The 17644-nt window shown below is 35.9% G+C and overlaps 1 protein-coding gene across 1 annotated transcript in view; it reads right to left on the bottom strand.

The window, feature by feature from the left end:
* The window catches only part of Elapor2 (endosome-lysosome associated apoptosis and autophagy regulator family member 2), a 136622-nt gene that overhangs the window by 19821 nt on the left and 99157 nt on the right, over positions 1-17644 (bottom strand). The window contains exons 11-18 of the mRNA XM_048339927.1: positions 13623-13713; positions 12870-12972; positions 8873-9010; positions 5929-6192; positions 5114-5287; positions 2729-2918; positions 1293-1389; positions 391-492 (exon numbers count right to left, since the gene is read on the bottom strand). Coding sequence (XP_048195884.1) covers positions 391-492; positions 1293-1389; positions 2729-2918; positions 5114-5287; positions 5929-6192; positions 8873-9010; positions 12870-12972; positions 13623-13713 — 1159 coding nt within the window. The remainder of the gene's footprint in view (positions 1-390; positions 493-1292; positions 1390-2728; positions 2919-5113; positions 5288-5928; positions 6193-8872; positions 9011-12869; positions 12973-13622; positions 13714-17644) is intronic.

The raw sequence follows: 17644 nt of genomic DNA on the forward strand, positions 1-17644 counted from the left end.
ACCTGAAGAACTAGAAATGGATGCTTAATATTTCACTGAAACAGTGGTTTGTCTAGACTTATACCCTAGGAAAGTTTTTACTCCAGCTCTCAAGGAACTGGATGCTAAAGAGCCAGGATATGAACTGGAGTTATTTCTATATTGTCTATACATTCAAGAGAATTAGCCACTTGAGATATATGGAACAAAGGAACATCATGAAATAGTCTAGGAAGTATTAAAATTGGGTAGAGCCTTTTCTATAAGTGCCTCTACTCATCCCTACAACAAAAACTTACAGATTCTTTTGTTCTTCTGCTTTTTCCCTAGGAAGTGTGTCTTTACATAGTAATAGTCTGAAGTGTCTTACTTATAACACCAAATATAAATAATCCCAAAGAAAAACAATACCTGGGGACTGAAATCACACCTGCTCCAGATTTAGTAGGATTACACCTCATTTTCACAGCAGTTGATCGACCATTAATGCAAGATGTTGTAGTTGTGGAAGACCTATTATAAAACAAGTGCTATTTTAAAAAAATAGCTATGATATAGATTACAGAGACAAAAATGTGTGTACAATTGCTCTTACGTTTTACAGCAAGTAAAAAATGTATTAAAGTTCACTAATTTAGAATTTTCATGCAAGGTTAACAATATCCCCAGGTAATGCTATATTCAAGGTTTCTGGGAAAACAATTATAACTTTAGCCAAAATTATAATCAAAATATTTTATGTAACAGATCATTTCTACTTAGCCTGGTGTAGTAATTAGAATTAATCACTGCCAAGACAAAGAACTAGATTCTTTTTAGCGCCTAATTTCAAAGAATAAACATCTTTTAAATATATATTGAGAGAATTCATATCAGGCTTTCAGAATATACCATGTTTCTTGTTACTACGTGATAGTGATGGTCAACATTTCCTGTTTCTGTTTTAGGGGGTTTTCTGCCAGTACGGGAATTCAGGGGTTCATACTCTCACTGACCTTTTCCACTCATGGCCAGTGCTCTAAAACTTGAGATAATTTAATAGGAGTGTTTTAGTTTTTGTCTGCTCAGGCTAGCACTGAAGTGTGTTCCTCAGACCTTAGCTTCCTGAGTAGCTTATATGATAGGAATGAGCCACCAAAACTGGTAATGGCCATTTTAAATTGTTTATTAAGCACAAGCTACTATGCTAAGAACCCAGAGGTGACATTATATATCTTCCTTTTGTGAGGAGTTTTTAATCCAAAATGACAGATATAATCCATGAGTTATTTTATACACAATATAGTCAGGGCAGAAAGAGCATCTTCACTTACCTATAAAAGAAATGTACATCTGGTATTTGGCTTGGTGAAGCTGGAAACATATCTTCCCTTATATTAATGTTTTGCAAAGTGGTTTCAACAGTCACTCCTAAATGACATTTAAAAAGAAATTATTAAGAAAAATGAAAAAACTAGATTTATTCAAGTCTCTATGTATCTGAATAGAAAATAGATTTACTTTAATGACTATCATTTCAGAAGAAATACTTTAAATCAATACAAGTGGTATAAAATAATAAGATTTTTTTCAAAATCTCCAGAACAAAAAGATGCTACTCAGCCTTGTAATTTAGCTTAAGTAATTTCATCTCTCTGCATCTTATTTCTGTGTATGTGTAATGCACACTGCAATTTAGATGTTTAATTTCCATTCCATTCCTACTATTTTGAGTGCCTACTATTAAGATTGTTATCTTCTGCTGAGTTGTGCCAAACAAGCTGGACTACTTTGAAAATTCAGTGAGGCATTTTTTTGTTTACAATCAATACACACATTTCACAAAGCAGATGTGGTGGAATATAGTGTGTCTCCAGTATGTGGGAGGATGGGGTAGGCCAATGCCTTCATCCAAACAGCCTGGACAATAGAACATGAACATGTTGGGGGGAGAAGGGATTGCTCTAATAATTTCCACATAGTAATTCCCAACCTTCCTTTATCTAAATAAAGAAACAAGGAAGGTTTTTTTTTCTAGTTATTATGGTTAAAGTAAAAGTACAACTCCAACAATGAAAGCAATATTTGCTTTTATGGCTGATGATGAGCGCAAGCCTAGTAACTGGCCTTGGTGCTGAAATGTGAAGTTAAATTTCTCTGGAGTCTGAAGCAATAGTTTTCAAATCTGGCTGTACATCGGAATCATTTATGTTAAAAACATAGATGCCTCAACCCCCCAGACTCCCTTGGTTCTAGTGAACCTGATACCTAAGAATCACTAGAGGCCTAGATGCTTCTTAAAATTTTACCTTTCAGGACCACAGATAGAGATGAGAGCATGGGAATAAAACTGAGCACCTCATTTTTTCTAACAGCTCATTTCTGGTATAAAAATGGTTGATAAAACTAGAGGCATACACTATGATTTGGATTTATATTGTGCTTGTTTACTGCTCTTACTTTTGTCTTTAATTTTTACTTTAAAAATTACTTTGTGTTTTAAATTCCTAGAAAATCTAATGTAAGGCACAGATCATCAGAATATGTATCACATATGAATTAAGACCTAACTTCAGAATCTGCTTGGAACCTCTGAGACTGATCAACAAAACCCCATAATTGTAGGCGTCTTAACTACTTTACAAAAGACCATTTGAAATTATTTTCTGGCCTTTATCATCTATGGGAAACCCCAGGGCACTGACAAGTTATTGCTACCATAGTATTAAAATAAATACATGCACATATATGTTAGCCATGGGCAACTTACCTAGAAATGTATCTGCCAGAATTATGGATTGAGATGATAAAGCTGCTCGGAAACCCTTACTTTCAGATGGAATAATAGTTGACTGGCATACAAATGCTCCTACCAAATTTATGTAATCATCTGACCCTGTAACCATTTCCTTCACAGTAAAATCAGATATGTTATTGGTACAGAGCGCGATCTTCTTCCCCTAAGAAAAGAAAGTCATAGGTGAGAGGTTTCACCAAGCATCAGTCTCTAAACAGAATCTCAGCTAATTGGCAACTCTACTAAAGTGATGCCTCTCTACCACAGAGATCCTAACTAAACTGACCTAGGCTGGGGCCCAGGCATTGGCCTTTCCTGAAGGCTCTTATGGTTATTCCAATGTTCAGCCTGGACTGGGACTAACTGCAATTATTATAGATGCATTCCTCTACTACATGCATCATTTGTTTTAGAGGAAAGCCATACAACTCCAAGGAACAAAGGGCGTCTAAGAAAAACTCAATTAAAAGAATAACATTCAAAGAAACTAGCAAAGGCCTAAATGTAGAGAAAAGTTGAAGGCTGAAGAAAGTCTAAAAGCCAGGTTATGGAAGATTCAATAACCCTCTCCTTATTCACCTACTCTTAGATTTAATGAGATGGATATATATGTTTACTTGCACAGTAAATTGAGGACTTCAAGGATTTAACTTTTTAAATCATTACAGGTTAATTGAAAGGTATGTTTTATAAAATACAGAAGACCATTTAAATACGATGTTTAAATATACTATAGGCTCACTGTAAAAAAAAAACTATTGCATGCTCCATCATTTTTATAAATACAAAAAAATGGGCAAACAATTTCATGTACCTTTAACTATGCATACACAGGCAGCAGGTATAAAAATTTCTCTGCTTAATGTAACTTGCAATTCAAATCTGAAATTTTTTCTCCCCTACTAGATCTTCTCATCAAAATACAAATATATTTTAATTTCATTTAAGCCTAAATGAAATTGTTGAAGCCAATACAAATAATGGAAAATAACAGTGATAAGGAAGTTAGGAAAGGAGGGAAGTAACAGACAAAAAGTAAACAAATGAGAATAAAAAGAAAGAATACAAAGAAAAGCAAAAGATAGGAGAACAAACTAATCACAATAAGGGAAAGAATGTAAGTGACCTCTTTGATAACTCATGAAAGTATCATTCACATATATATATTTACTTCTGAATGGACTGATGGGCCAGCCAATCTAGTGAGTATGTAGGCTCACCACATGTGAAGTCAGAACAGGACAAGTGTACACCATCTAGAATTCATAGATCTTTTATTTGAAATATGTGGTAAGCATGTCTCATTTTATTTCCTTTGAATAAGTCCGACTCAGATATCCTCATGAGTACAATTGACGATATAGGCATTTATATGATATGTATGATATAATAATACTGTACATATATGACATATAAAATATGTGCCATATATCTCAAATATTATATATATATACCATACATACATTATTTATTATTATTTCCTATCTCTCTAGAGAACCCTAACAAATACAATGAAACTTTTCTCAAATACTCACTGGTGAAAGGGATGACATTGATCCAAATTCACTGTACTTATAAGTTAACATACTGAATAGCAAACTGAGCAATAACTCATGCTTGATGCATTGATAGCCTACTTCTTATGAAAGAAAAGTCATCCTCAGTGCACTTATACTCCAGCTCTAACCCTTGCAGTTCAGATGATTGGATAGGTACCTTATAAAGTAAGGACCAGATGAGATTGCTCCTGGTAGACAAAGCTGTCAAGGTGACAGGACCTAACAGAGGCTTTTAAAACAAAGCTTGGTGACTTCATTTGTGTGTATGGTGCCAAGGTGGGGAGGATGCGAGGGTACCAGTGCTCCTAGTGCTTGAACAGAGCCTGAGTGATGTCCCTGAGTATTTTTGCTCAAGGCTAGTGCTCTCCCACTTGACCCACAGCTCTATTGCCAGCTTCAGTGGTGGTAGATGGAAGAGCCTCATGGGCTTTCCTGCAAAGGCTAGTTTGAACTGAAATTCTCTGATTTCAGGTTCCTGAGACTTAATTTTACCCAAATATATAAGAATGCAAATGTTGGTTAATGTCCCTAAAATAAAAAGAGGAGGGAATTCAGAATTCTAAGTCCTATAACTACTATTGCAGCTTTTTTTTATCATCCTACCATACCATGCTTCCTGAGTTAAAAATAAAAATAAAATGAAAATGCCACACACACACACACACACACACAAACACACAGTTTGGCTTTTGACATTGGTTGTTAGTTTCCTTGGTGATGGTATTGGTCTGTCAACATAGAAAATATCTACTCAGAGATGCCATATAACTCCATGTTTCCATGACAGCTAAGAACTCACCTCATGACCACATAAACTGATATTAAAGAAATGGAAGTATTTTGTTCCTTTGGAGGTGAAGCTGGGACCATTCATTAACGAGCCCACACTGCTGAGGTTGCTGAAGTCATAGTGCAAACTCTGGTTCTCTTTTTCATGGTAGAAAAAACAATCACTGTAGCAAACTGAGTGGTCCTTTATTTAAAGATAAAGAAACAGCATTGCAGGAAATTATTAACTGCCACTAAAAGTGTATTTCAGAAAGTCCTAAGTAAAAATTTTCAATTTTTTCTTCTACTTAAGGTTTTATCAGTCTAAGACAGGAGATTTCTAAACTAGATTTTTCTAGGCAAAGTTCAGAGGATTCAGAATTTTTTCAAGTCAGAGGATGTTTCTGAAATTGGTTTCTTAATGAAACATATTTTTAAGAACTAGTAAGTATTCCCTGTAGTGCTACTTTATGATAATAAAACATTCTCATTTACCCATAGTACAGCATTAATCATTGCTTTTAAATTGTTTGGAGATACACTCACTGCTTCTCAGATAGCTCCTATAGCCCGCCTATAGAAGGAGTTCACTTGTCCTATCTTGAGAGTGCACAAGATACCAATTTGGAAGAGGAATTCTTATTGGAATGATTTTCTTCATAATCTATGTCCCTCATAATTAGCATCTTCATAGCGTAGGTTCAGTGCTCAATAAATGTAAGAGAACTTACATTATTTTTTTCAGAACAGCAACTTCAAGCTCCTGAAGATACATAAAGGAGGAGCCCCAAGTCTCTTCTCTGAAAATGTAAGTTGTGAGAATAACTAAAATGCAGATCCACTTACCTGAGTGCTTTTACTTCCAGGCCCACAGGGAATGCAAGCTTCCTTGCCATAGACCTGATGTATGGACAGGTATGTATCTGGTGGGCACTCTTTGCACTGGTTTGTTTCTTTCTCAATGTAGTGGCCTGGGGGGCAGGGGACACACGATGAACCCGACTGTTCAGAACCAAGTGCACATGCACGGCAGGAAGAGGCCACCCCATCAACCGCATTAGTGGCTGTGATAGCATAAATCTTCACCATGTCATTGATGAACCGTCTATTCTAAAAAGAAGAGCAGAAAGTAATAACTTCTGCTTTGGAGCCTGTTTTGTGTTGATATCCACAAAACAACCAAGAAGAATATTATGAAATTCCTTTGCCACAATTGACATCAAGCATGTCATATCAGCATAAAGTTGAGCACATTTATAAACTTTATATTTGGAAGATCTGTTTTATTTTAATAGAGGAACACTGTTTAGTATGGCAGGGTTGAAAAGCCTTAGATTAGGAACTAGAAAATCTTAGAAGATTATGACCTCTTTTGCTCACACAATTACTGTGTGATATTTTTACTGTGTTTTGTTTCTAGCACCACTTTCTTTTTAAAAAATTTTTTACAGTTTCATACATTAGGCCATGGGTACATTTCTTGTACTATTTGTTATCTTCTCCCTCATTCCTCCCACCACTCTCCCCCGGCCCTGAGTTGCTCAGTTGGTTTACACCAAATGGTTTTGCAAGTATTGGTTTTGGAGTCCTTTGTCTTTTTATCATTTGTCTCTCAATTTTGATATTCCCTTTCACTTCCCTAGTTCTAATACCAGTATATACAGTATCCAGGGTACTCAGATGAGATACAGTGATATCACGGGTACAACCACAGGAAGGGGATACAAGAGGATCATCAACAAACGAAGCTACTGTTTCACATGGCATGTCAAAAGTAATTACAACAGTGATATAACACTCATTTCCATAACATGGAGTTCATTTTACTTAGCATCATCTTATGCGTTCATAAGGGCATAGCTATTGGGCTCTTGTGATCCTCTGTTGTGACTAGCCTAAACCTGTGCTAATTATTACCTATGAAGGAAACCATAGAGTCCATGTTTCTTTGGGTCTGACTCACTTCACTTAGTGTAATTTTTTCCAAGTTCTTCCATTTCCTTATGAATGGGGCAAGTCATTCTTTCTGATAGAGGCATAAAATTCCATTGTGTATATGTACCACATTTTCCTGATCCATTGTCTACTGACAGGCATCTGGGTTGGTTCCATATTTTAGCTATGACAAATTGTGCTGCAATGAACATTGTTTTGCTGGTGGCTTTAGTGTGTTCTTGTTTGCAGTCTTTTGGGTAGATGCCCAAAAGTGGGGCTGCTGGGTCATAGGGGAGCTCTATGTTTAGTCTTCTGAGGAATCTCCATACTGCTTGCCAGAGTGGTTGAACCAGTTTACATTCCCACCAACAATGAAGTAGGGTTCCCTTTTGGCCACATCCCCTCCAACATTTGTTATTGTTAGTTTTCTTGTTAAAGGACATTCTTACTGGGGTGAGGTGGAATTTCAGTGTTGTTTTGATTTGCATTTCTTTTATGGCCAGTGACGTAGAGCACATTTTCATATGTTTCCTGGCCATTCTCATTTCCTCATCAGAGAAGTCTCTTTTTAAGTGTTTGGCCCATTTGTTGAGGGGGCTGTTGGTTCTTTGAGGATTTTTTTTTTTGGAGGAATTTAGTTCAGCATATATTTTAGATATGAGGCCTTTGTCCATTGTATGGCCGGTAAAGATCTTTTCCCAATCTGTGGGCTTTCTGTTTGTCTTGCAAGCTATGTCCTTTGCTCTGCAGAAGCTCTTCAGTTTGATGCAGTCCCATTTGTCCAACCTTTTGTAGCACCACTTTCTTGAGCCTTTGCTTTCCTCTCTAGCCCTTTCCTGGACCCTCCCACCCCTCACCTCACAAAAAAAAAAAAAAAATTTACTTCTACTGAAAGGATATAGAATAGAAAGAAAAATCCTAGGTCTCACTGTGTTTTTGCTACTTGTAATAGTAAGTTAATTAGGATTTGTATTTAATCAAACAATGAACATCATTTCAGTATTTCTAAGTGTTTTCAGACTATTTACTACTTTTGTCTAGTCATGTATCAAAAGAAAGTAAAGAAGTGGTAAGTTTTCTTTCTGTGCTTGAGATCTCAAAATGATCATTTGAATCCTCTCAAAGAACAATTGGGATCAAGTAAAATCTTGGGTGAGTTCCTCACTAAAATTCTGAAAGGAGAAGAGAGAATGCACTATGTTTGCTGCCATAGCAACAAAGCCTCTTTTCAACAAGAGATTTGCCTTGTTCTCATCCTAGGAAGGTCATATCTATGGAGGCCCACACAAGTAACAGTCCTGCTACTGTCGAAATATACAATGGGATTTACTCAAGGGAGTATTAGGCTATTCTAATAAGAACAGTGGTAGGAAAAAGAGAGATTCGACTCTCTGTAACAGCTCATACAAACACATTCTCTAAAAAAGGTATTACCATAAAGAAAAAAATCACACCAGTTAGTGACTCCGAGACAAATGTCACATCAATAAGATAAAGGAGAATAAAGTTACTTACCTTTTCAAAGTCGCAGGAACTTTTCATGTTTTTTTTAATTGCTACAATATTAGTTTTTCTTTTAAGCTTTGACATTTGCATTTATACAGAAGTCAGAATAATTAACAGACATATTATCATGCTATCCAATTCATGCATTATGATTCTTCCAAAATGAAAGCATTTTTATACCTCTCCACTACATTATCAAATGCCTGATTTCATGCCAATAAAAAGCTATCTTCTTTGATTTCAGTAATTACTTTGTCTATGCCTCCACAAGGGGGCATCATCTTTGTGTTTTACTAAGTAGACAGAGAGACAGACAGACAGGCAGACAGATAGACGGATTTGAACATACATCTTGGCCTTGATTCGTTCTCTGGAATGCCCATGTAAATGTAAATGTTGCATTCTTGAAGATGATGTGAGTATATGCTTGCTTCTCTTTGGTTCCACCCCATGACTCCACCACATTGGTACTTTTTCTATTAATATCCTAAAAGAGTGGGTGGGGGGAATAAATGTAAATAAGGCACAAAATCAGTATTAATCTACATCCACATACATTACAAATATGTGTTTGTGGTTAAACACTGTAGAGATTGTGACTATATGCTATGCATGTAACACTATAGCTGTCAAAATTCCTCTCAAGTCTGAACAAGTACCTTAGGCCCTCAGTAATACAATATATCAAGAAAGTGTCAATAAAATTTAAAAGACATCTCAAACCAGTCTATTTAAGGGTTACGTTGTTCATTGTTTTGTGTCTATGTGTGATTATAGCTTGGGAAATATATATAGAAGAAGACATATATTCCTCAAAATCATTGTCATCTAATGGAACAGCCTCCATTTCTATGTCCTCACATAGAAATGCTAAATTCCCCTGAATTGTACTTGGAACAGGTTCATCCAAATGCAAGATAACTAGAATGCTGTTCGTAATGTCCATGAAAAACTCACCAACTCATATTTGAATTTAACAAGCTCAGATTTGTGTAATATTTTAATTCTAATAAGCCTGATTAATGATTTGGAATATAGATTTTAGACATTCCTATCAATATGCTACCATTCACTTAGCTACAAAGAAAATATAATAATTCGAGCAAATAATGCAATAACATCTTATTTAAATGAAAATTAAAAACTATCCTTGTTATGTTCATGAGTCTTCTGTGCAAAAACACTGATAAATGACTTAAACTTGGATGGGTTCCCATTAGTTATTTGGATGTTGGCAATAGTGTGCCATGAGCTAAAACTATGACTCCTCTTCTCCCCTATAATATGAACATAGGCATCAAATACCTTATTAAGTAATCAGATATGCTATAAAGGGACATCTTAAATTCACATCACTGACAGAAATAATGGAAACTTCTTGTCATAATTACAGAATCCCATGACCCAATAACTAAAGTCAGTCTTGACTCCAAAATCCATCTCAGAATATACAATGTTTCACTAAACATCACTGTTCTAGGCTATAATAAATCGAATTCATTATATTACTACAAATAATGCTACCTTACCTTTTTAAAGTATTATGTGATATCCAAGGAATTTTATGTTATTTGATATCTCCAAAAGATATTATTTCTGGAGAGGATAAAGAAAACTATCATACTAGTCTGCAAGCTAAAAAAAAAATCTCTGGAGTATTTTTGCAAAACTGAAAACATTTTTCAAAAAATAAATAATGTGGACTAGGCATGGTGGCCCACTCCCATGCCTCAAGACTTTGAAAACACAAATTGTTGTATCCAATTTGCAGAATTCCTCTATATTCTGATGCAAGAAACAGGAAGAGCATCAAGAATCATAAGTGAGGTCATAGGACAGCTAAAAACAATGAACAAATCAAAAGGTTAAAAGAAAAAAAAAGCAGAAAGCTTCAGGCAGGGTCTGAATTCATTGAAACCCACTTCCAGGAACTGCATCCTGCTGCCAGGTGTGACTGGAAGTCAAGAGCTTAAGCTTTCCAAACCATGGGATTTTCACAGCAATCATTTCCCACCCCCCCCCCTTTCTCTCTCTCTCTCTCTCTCTCTCTCTCTCTCTCTCTCTCTCTCTCTCTCACACACACACACACACACACACACACACACACACACACACACACACACACACACTGCTGAGCAGATCTAAGAGGATGTTTTCCTCTTCCAGTTCAGACAGAGTATCAGGGCTTGAAGACAAGGTCAATGTAGCAGAACATTCAGAAAAAGACAAAGAAGAAAAATAAAGTATGAACACAGGAGGATTAAAGACAAAACCTTACAAAACATGAGCATCAAAGAAGGAGAAGAGGTACACGATAAAAATATAGAAAACATACTTGATAAAAGCAAATCGTGAATTTTTTCTCATATACAGAGCCTAGACTTTTTGAAACATAAAAGACATGAATGTAAACACACATTATTGGGACCTGGGCCAGGCGGGAAGAAAGGGTGAAAGAAGAAAATGACGTGAGGATTGAACATGATCTAAGCACTTTATATGCATCATGAAAATAGAACAAAGAAGACAATTAAAAATGTGTAAAGGATCTGGGCAACAGTGGCCCACATCTATAATCTTAGCTACACAAGAGGCTGACACTTAGAGGACCATAGTTTGAAATCATCTCCAGCAGAAAATTCTGTGGAGCTCCATCTCCAATTAACCAGCAAAATGCCAGACAGGAGGTGTGACTCAAAGGGAAGAGCACCAGCTATGAGCAAGAAAGCCAAGTGAAAGCACAAAGTCCTCAGTTCAAGCTATATTACTGGCACACACAAAAAATTGTTTAAAACAGGTAGAAGATATAAAGTGCAATAAATAGAATGAATTAGATCAAATTATATTATATACACACACGGAAATACAACAAAATTTCTTCATACAACTAATATACACTATTTTTAAAAAACAAACATGTGACTTTTATCCTCAGGATTGCTTGTTAAATGAAAGCAACAAAAATGTCATGTAGTTAAGATAGGATTTTTACGTAAGAATTCTATGAGTACACTGTAGATGATGGTTAATTTTATTTAAAGCAGGAAGAAGAAGTTTCCCAGAAAAGGTGATGTTTGAGCTGCCCTTAAGTACAAATGGGAGTTTAACAGACAAAATAACAAATGCAAGTATGTTCTAGATTGGAATGGTGAGACATGGCAGATGCAAAAGGACCATTTCCCATCACACAAGCATATTAAGGCATAGGACTCAGGGGCTGAGCACTGTCTCTTGCTTCTTTTGCCACTTCTGGCCTTTTCTGTGTATGTGGTACTGAGGAATTGAACCCAGGGCTTCATGCATGCTAGGCAAGCACTCTACAGCTAAGCCACATTTCCAGCCCTAAGAGAGGTTTCTATAAAAACCATAGAGATACCATGCTAACAGAATATGAAGTATATTCAAAGTTGATTAGCATGTATATGGAACCCCATCTCAATACTTGCTTAATACAAATAGTTATATTTCATCGAAGTTCCACACTTCAGTAAGACGATGGTAGGACCCTGAAATTTTCATTCCTACCACATTTTCAGGTGATGATGGGGCTGCTACAACAGGGACTACACTTTTAAAAAATTGTCTCTACCTCTATTATTATTGTGTATAGAGGTTATTTTTATAACAGAAGCATGTATAAGAGATGGAACTGAATAAAAACATAGGAGACAATTGAACATCTACTTGAGAAATAAGAGAAATTTGAATTTCCATAATAACACTGACTATGATCTAACAGATTACAGAAACAGGGCCACAAAACTGCGACATCTGACAACTTAATAGCTGGTTGTGGTGCTATAGAAAACTGCATTGAAGATTATCCATGATCCTTTACTAAGTCAGTACTTTTTCAGAACAAAATAGTCTTCCTTTGCATAAGCTGCCAGCAGTCACAAGTGAAATGTTGAAATTTCCACATAGCTCATCTAGGAATGGAGAAATTGTTAATGGACTATTAGCTAACTACTAAAAGACCATTGGTGAAAACACAAACAAAAAGAAAGCAGAGCTATAAAGTCACTATTAATCATTTTGGGTGGATAACAACCTTCTAAAATCTACAGGAGATCTTGGTAACCATTATTTGTTAGTTTTCCTCAAGCTAGGAGAGGAAATTTAAATCACATACTGAAAATTCAAACTCTTCATGATCAACAAATGCTTTCTTTCTGGACTTCAACTGCACAATTGTTAATGAATTTGGGGGCATATTTAAATGTTTGTAAAAAGCCCTAAAAATGGCAAAAAAAAAAAAAAAGAGAAAGAATGAGATTCGAATCCTAACCTGTATAAATTCACACCCAAAAGAGAAAGATAAACTTCAAAATCTGCCTTTCACTTACCACCATGAAGTACAGAACACAGTCAGCTGAACAGAGTGTCTCAAAGACAAATGTTACTCTTCCTAGTTCAGAACCTGTGGCTCCCGTCACAGAAGTTGGTGGTCTAATGGACACATTAAAACATCAATTTTTATGGTATTTTCTAAATACAAGTTGGATTAAGTTAAGCCACATTTCTCATTAAACTGAAAACCATGCTCTTCTCCTTGCCTAATCTGCTTTCCCCAAAACACATTTTCTTCCTCACCTGTCTTTACCTGTCCATTGGTTTCTGTAGATCCACACAGCTGCACTAACTAGGTTGACTCTCCTGTTGTAAATGTTGTACTATTCTTAAAGCAAGAAAAAAGACTGCGACTTGTTAAGAAATCTCAAGAAGACTGAAGCAAAATGAAATCAATTAATTAGTAACATACTACTTTACAGATATAACTAGACAAATTAAATATATAAGTGAAAAAGAAATCCCACTGCTTAGACTAACTCGTCTTCAGTTAGCATCTAAGAATCATGGTTATTACAGCTGTGTATTATTGTTAAAAGTTTTCAGGTTCATCTGAGTAACATACAACTATCGCACCAAATCTCTAATTGGTGCAAGAGATGCACTTAAATATTATTTATCACCCTGCAACAACTTATTATGGACTAAGCACTCACAGAAATTGCTTAATCAAAAATTCAGCTCTATTTTATCTGTATCTATAAGTGTGAAGATAGATATGGAAAGAAATCAGAATTGGTGGTCCTTACTTAAATCCTGGAATATGCAAATTTAGGATCAGGTAATCATTATCAGAACCGCCAGCTCCACTCTGGATGTGATCTCCAGCCACCTCCCAACCTGAAAACAATAACAAAAATATTAACTTTTTCTAGTGAAAATTCCATTCATGTGTTGAAAAAATCTTTCTAAGGTAAAAGTAAAAAAGACAATAGTATTCCCAAGAATTCTGTGTGTGTCTGAGAGAGACTGGCAGACAGAGGCAGAGAGATGGACAGACTAAGAGACAGAGTACAACAGGCCTGGGTGGGCTAGAAATCAGGGTCTGGGTACGATCTCTGAAGTTTTTTGCTCAACCTCATGCTGTATACTTGAGCCACTGTTCCACTTCCATATTTTTGGTGGCTTATTGGGGATAAGCATCTCATAGACTTTCCTGCTCAGGCTGGCTTTGAACCATGATCTTCTGATATCAGCCTTCTGAGTAGCTAGAATTACAGATGCCCTGCTCAAAGTTTTCTACTTTTAAATGGCAGTTATATACCATAGGCAAAGATAGGCTGCTGTACTATTTTGATAAACTTGAATTAAGTTGAATAAATTAAGTACTAATAACTATGAATCTGTAGACAATACCACATTGGGCATTTCTCTCATGAGAACACTGGACATTTCTCTTACGAGTAGACAGCACATATTACTTAGATACATAGAATATCGAGATAAGACAAGATCTCCCTCACTCTGATGTAAGTAGAATCTGAGACCTGTCCTCTGCACAGCAACAATCAACATACCATAAAGTGAAATGACCAAAGAAAAATGAGGGAAGGAAATCACCTGCATATACATTCAATTAAGAAGATTAAATAAGGGCAATATATCACATTAACACTTTCATCTCCAAAGAAAAATACCTGCTACAAGAAATACAATAAAGACACTGAGGAAGGGATTAGGATCAGTGGTAGACTGGTGATTCAGCAATTCTTCAGATGTTATAATCATCAGTTTGTAGAAAAGTGTTCTTAAACATACACCAATCAAGCTACTCATATAAGAGAAGCTACTCTCATGAGAGAAATGCCCAAGATTCATATGGTTGAAAAGAAAGAGAAACCGTTATCAAATGCTCACAGTAAGAACTGAATACCTATAAAATACACTGGCACAGTAGGAAAAGTGGACTTCAGTGCACAATAGGTAATAGGAAGAATTTAGGTTGAGATACTTCAAGTTTGTTGTAGGGTGTAATAGTTCATATAGCAATCCTCCACCAAGGAAAGCAAGACTTTACAAATGTGTCTTTCATGACAGAATAGCAGAGAAGGCTAAAGAAAAGAAAGGAAGCAGCAAAGGGATAATAAAGGAAAGAATGCTTGTAGGGAGCTATGATGCTTCAAGGGAAAACAAATGTCTCTTGAATTTCAGTATTGCGGGTTGTACTCCAGTTTCCCTTATCTTTTTTACTTTTGAGAAATACAGAATACCTTGACTTCCCTGTGACCTTGCAACCTTCATAGTTTTTTTTTCTTCTAAGCTTAAGCCCAAGCTAGAAGCCTTAAATGTTACCTCAGATACTAAGAAAGGTGTTCAGTTGTCCAAAACATGGAAAGAAACTACCCTTGATTCGGAGCCAAATTCCTCAAACCCTCAAAAATTCCACCTCAGTTATAGACACACCTATGTGGAACATTGTTTGTCTCATTGTGTCTTCAAACAGTTTATGTTGCAGCCCCAGTATGTAGTTCTCTTAATAAATACTCTGGGTGAATCGTCCTGGCATTTAGTGATCCTTTCTTGGGAGTTATAAACAGCTCCGTTTGTGGACAGGTTAGGGAAGTTCCCCGTGGAAACTTCTGTAACTGCTTTTGAAAAGTTTAACCAAATAGAATAGCTGTGGTGGTGGGTTGAATGTCTCCCAGAAAAGTCGTATTTAGATCCTAACCTCCAATATGTATGAATAGGACTTTAGTAGGAAATAAAAGACTAGGAAAAATGTAATCCAAATATGGACAAAGAGACACACAGAAAGAACACCAGGTGACAACACAGTGATGAAAATACATAGTGAAGGAGGCCAGGTGAGGAGGAAGATAGAGATCACAATTATACTGCCATAAACAGAAGATCACCTGGGACAACCATGACCCTAAAGAGATGAGAACAACTCTTCCCAATCTCATGGTTTTAGAGATGATCTTGATTTATGGCATCCAAACTGTGAGAGAATACATTTATTTGTATTGTTTTGAGGCATGCAGTTTCTGGTATTCTCTATTGTGGATGCCTTAGTAAATTATCTCTTAGGAATATCAAGAAGGAAAAAGATACAAGAATCCAAGGGTTTGAAATTCCAGACTCTCATTGTGAGAGAATTTCTGTCAGTGAAAAGACACAAACAGGATAATATATTAAACTGAGAAGCAATACAAAAACCTTGAAAAGGAACTGGAGAGCAAGTATCAATCTGTATATCAAGTTATTGACCATCACTGACTGAGAAAAATATGTGAGCTTAAGCGATCTAAGAGCCACATTTGGAAATTGTAAAATTAACATATTTTGTTTAACCCAATATGCTATCTTGACATGAAATTAAAATAAATCATTAGTAGACATTCAACTTGCAGTGTAATTTTTAATATATTAGTGTACATTTTATACTTCCTAAGCATTTCAAACTGGCCATATTTCACATAGAACTAATGGACACTATTTACTACAACTCTCAAAAATATAAAGCAGAGATTTTAAAAGAAGGCAGAATAAGGTTTGTGGACACCCAGGAACTATGGGCTTTTATTGTTCCCTAGTTAAAAGTTTTTCATCATAGTCTTAACAACTATATAGAAAGTATTAGCAAAAATTTTTATTTCAACTGCATATGCTGTTAAATGTACAGTCTAACAACTCCCTTAATTTTTATATATTACTTTCTAGCCTTTCCCTACGTGTATGGTTATACAAGAGCATATGAAGGTTTGTATTTTTCCCTTTTTTCTAATAGTAAATCCCATATTTCATGGTTTTATATATACTTATTTTAAGATTTTTTTAATTATTTGTAATCTATTTACATTTAATATAAAAAATTAAGGACATTGTTGTGCTGGTGGCTTTAGTGTGATTATGTTTGTGGTCTTTTGGATAGATACCCAAAAGTGGGGCTGCTGGGTCATAGGGGAGTTCTATGTTTAGCCTTCTGAGGAATCTCCATACTGCTTGCCACAGTGGCTGAACCAGTTTACATTCCCACCAACAATGAAGTAGGGTTCCCTTTTGACCACATCCCCTCCAACAGTTGTTATTGTTATTTTTATTAATATAGGACATTTTTACTGAAGTGAGATGGAATCTCAATGTTGTTTTGATTTGCATTTCTTTTATGGCCAGTGATGCAGAGCACTTTTTCTTATGCCTCTTGGCGATTCTCATTTCCTCATCAGAGAAGTCTCTTTTTAAGTCTCTAGCACACTTGATGAGGGGGCTATTGGTTCTTTGCGGTTTTGTTTTGGATGAAGGTGATTTTTTTAGTTCTGGAACCAACCCAGATGCCCCTCAGTAGATGAGTGGATCAGGAAAATGTGGTACATATACACAATGGAATTTTATGCCTCTATCAGAAAGAATGACATTGCCCCATTTGTAAGGAAATGGAAGGACTTGGAAAAAGTTATACTAAGTGAAGTGAGCCAGACCCAAAGAAACATGGACTCTATGGTCTCCCTTATAGGGAATAATTAGCACAGGTTTAGGCAAGTCACAGCAGAGGATCATAGGAGCCCAATAGCTATACCCTTATGAACACACAGGATAATGCTAAGTGAAATGAGCTCCATGTTATGGAAACGATTGTTATATCACGTGCCATATGTAACTGTAGCCTCTATTATTGATGATATTGCTGTATCACCCTCCTGTGGTTGTACCAACACTATCTCTGTATCTTATCTGACTATATTGGAAACCGGGTATACTGGTATTAGAACCAGGAAATTGGAAGGGAATACCAAAATCGAGAGACACAGGGTAAAAAAAAGACAAACAA

The sequence above is a fragment of the Perognathus longimembris genome, chromosome 2 (genome assembly GCF_023159225.1).
Source record: "Perognathus longimembris pacificus isolate PPM17 chromosome 2, ASM2315922v1, whole genome shotgun sequence".
NCBI classification, from domain to species: Eukaryota; Metazoa; Chordata; class Mammalia; order Rodentia; family Heteromyidae; genus Perognathus; species Perognathus longimembris.